General features: G+C 46.5%; 1 protein-coding gene across 2 annotated transcripts in view; it reads right to left on the bottom strand.

Annotated features, from left to right (window-relative positions):
* Positions 1-2270: 2270 nt before the first annotated feature.
* The window catches only part of LOC310780196 (uncharacterized protein), a 4627-nt gene continuing 3628 nt past the window's right edge, over positions 2271-3269 (bottom strand). For both annotated transcript variants that reach the window (XM_083640773.1, XM_083640774.1), the window contains exon 3: positions 2271-3016. In XM_083640773.1, coding sequence (XP_083496899.1) covers positions 2886-3016 — 131 coding nt within the window. In that variant the 3' untranslated portion in view covers positions 2271-2885. The remainder of the gene's footprint in view (positions 3017-3269) is intronic.

Raw genomic sequence — 3269 nt, 5'->3', positions numbered from 1 at the left:
CCTCAGTGAAAGCTTGGACTTTAAAGAACTTCTCAAGTGAAGACTGAAACACTGTGACAGAAATGACTTGACCTTGAGACTCAGTAGCTCACAGTAGTTTGACAGCTGCATGACACAGCTTGTGGGTCCGAGCTTCAGTCAGTTTTCAGGTCGTGGGTTCAACGTCAGTTTGGAACAGTGACAGCCAGAGGTCTGGTCTTCTCCCTGACCTCCACAGAGATATGAGCAGTGACAGCCAGAGGTCTGGTCTTCTCCCTGACCTCCACAGAGATATGAGCAGTGACAGCCAGAGGTCTGGTCTTCTCCCTGACCTCCACAGAGATATGAGCAGTGACAGCCAGATGTCTGGTCTTCCCCCTGACCTCCACAGAGATATGAGCAGTGACAGCCAGATGTCTGGTCTTCCCCCTGACCTCCACAGAGATATGAGCAGAGGTCTGGTCTTCCCCCTGACCTCCACAGAGATATGAGCAGTGACAGCCAGAGGTCTGGTCTTCTCCCTGACCTCCACAGAGATATGAGCAGAGGTCTGGTCTTCCCCCGACCTCCACAGAGATATGAGCAGGGGATTATGAGAGAAGAAACCACAGACTGCTGAACTTCTACCAACATTGAAAGAGTAAATGCATCTTACCCTTCTCCCTAGTGTGACTTTGACCTACTTAAACCTTGTGCAAGACCACTGGAAGGACTGGACCACTGCGAGGACTGGACGACTGTGAGGACTGGAACACTGGGAGGACTGGACCACTGTGAGGACTGGATCACTGGGAGGACTGGATCACTGTGAGGACTGGATCACTGGGAGGACTGGACCACTGTGAGGACTGGATCACTGGGAGGACTGGACCACTGTGAGGACTGGATCACTGGGAGGACTGGATCACTGTGAGGACTGGATCACTGGGAGGACTGGATCACTGGGAGGACTGGACCACTGTGAGGACTGGATCACTGGGAGGACTGGATCACTGGGAGGACTGGACCACTGGGAGGGCTGGACCACTGCGAGGACTGGATCACTGGGAGGGCTGGACCACTGCGAGGTGACCTCCAGACGGTCCTTCTTCGGCAGAAATTTCACGTCGACAATGACATCGAGGGGGCGTGAAAAATTGGCGTATTTTGATGCCCTGGGAGTGAGACCAGGTTGAGTTGGGAATACAGCTAGATGTTTATTATGTAACTAAATGTTTTGTAAAATGCAACTGTTAACATGATGTATAAAACTGTAGTCAGATAGTCACAATAGACAAAAGTCTGGAAACACAAATATGTTAACATGTATACTGTAGTCAGATAGTCACAATAGATAAGTCTGGAAACACAAATATTTTTCCATACTCTTTTCCATACCTGGAAAATACTTCAAATTCTTTTCCATACTTGCGTACGAAACCTGCATAAAAGCAACTGATTGAATCCAACCTGGAATCTGTACTGTTGATTGTCCAGTAAAGCAGTAAAGTTAATCTTAGAAATACATAATCCCAAAGAACCAAAAGATTCAGATTGTGGCAGAACATTTAAGGAAATAAATATTGTTTCTACTCTACTGCATTCACTCTCCCATAGCAAGGCTGTGGGTTTATACAGCAATGCTGCCACCTAGTGGTTTTGTTGCACTCTATCATGATGATACCAGGCAAACAGTTCTGTCATGTTCTATTAGCTTCTATTTAATACCAATGCTTCTGAATAGTTTTTTTTTTTAATTGTTGGTATTATTCCCCTTTAATTGAAGCAGGACACAGCTAGAAAGTCTCAAAAACGTTTACCTTTTAATAAGGTAAAACACTGTAAGGGAGGAGGTAAAGGCAGAATATCTATTCCACTGAGTAGAAAGTACTTTTTTGTAGCAAATGCTCATTAACTGTCTTTATCCGTGATTTAACCCAGTGGTCCCCAACCACCGGGCCGCGGACCGGTACCGGGCCGCAACGCATTTGGTAACGCTCGCGCTGTTGCTGCTCGCCTCTTGTCCTGCAGATTTACGCTCCGCTCTACCTCCCGTTGAGAAAAGTGCACAATCCTTAGGACATACTCCCAGGAAGGCAGCGCGAGGCGGAGCTCCGCAAACCGGGAGCGTGTTAGACCAACGTTGGTCTAACACAGTTGTGCTAACTAACAAGTGTTGCTGGAGTTTTCACCTCTAGACCTTTTTCCATTCTCCGAATCTCCGTGCACCTTGGAAGTAGGTGAAGTTGTGCCAGAAACTCCTCCTCGGTGTCATCAAAAGGCCGGCAGACACAGCTCAACATGGACTACATTCTATTTATTCAACAACATCATAGAAAAATCCAACATAAAACTTTGTTCTGTACAGCAGTGGTCTCTGAACTGAGAGAATAGTAAACAACAAAGAAAACAAGAGGTCAGGGTGAGGGGGGGGGGTCAAAGGTTACAGTGTCATGAACAACAAACGATCCTGAACGAGTCAGGTTTTCAATCATCTGAACGGGAGCCGGCGCTTCTTCTTAGCATCCGTTAGCGCTGCTAGCTCAAAAGTCTTGTATCAAATCTCTGCCATCAATTCTGTATTAGTGTGATCCAGTGGTTCTCAAATGGGCACCCGCTTTCTGTAAATAAAACATGTAAAAGCATCAATCTTATTACCACCGTGGGACAAAACCCTATCAGATGGGGGTCCGTGGTCTAATCTCCGTCAGTTTAGGGGTCCCTCGTGTGAAAAGATTTGAGAACCACTGGTGTAATCAATAAAACAACGCCGGCATAAAATCAGCTTTAAGAAATTTTGCATGACTGCCTGTGAAATTACATTAGCCTAAATGTGTGTGTGTGTGTGTGTGTGTGTGTGTGTGTGTGTGGCTCTGGCAGGTCTGGACAGGAGGTGGTTGTTCCGCTCGTTGCCTGTGGGTGAATGGCTACTCGGCGTCCTCGTCCTCGGTGACCTCATCTTCCTCCATCCCTTCCAGCGCCTCTCCATCCTCTGGGTCCTCCTGGTCCAGACCGGGGCTCCAGTCCTGCTGCTCCGGGGAATCCTCTTCTTTAATCTCTGGGGGATTATCAGTGGGAAAATGTGTGTTTTATTACATCCGTCTTGTCTTTTAACATTATTATTATTATTACAGCCTAATATTATAGCGATATCTTACTGTAATATTGTATGGGCAAGCACTTACCCCAGATATCATCTGCTGCTGCAGAAACATTTAGTCAGATTAGCAACTTTCTCCAAGTCATGTGCTGCAACCTCGACACTTTTGAAATGTGATGCTATTTCTGATATTAACCTTCTTCAAATATGT

Source organism: Poromitra crassiceps (assembly GCF_964638095.1).
Source record: "Poromitra crassiceps genome assembly, chromosome: 7".
Taxonomy (NCBI): Eukaryota; Metazoa; Chordata; class Actinopteri; order Beryciformes; family Melamphaidae; genus Poromitra; species Poromitra crassiceps.
Note: the sequence above shows the minus strand (reverse complement) of the source record. Positions and strands in the feature narration are given on the sequence as shown.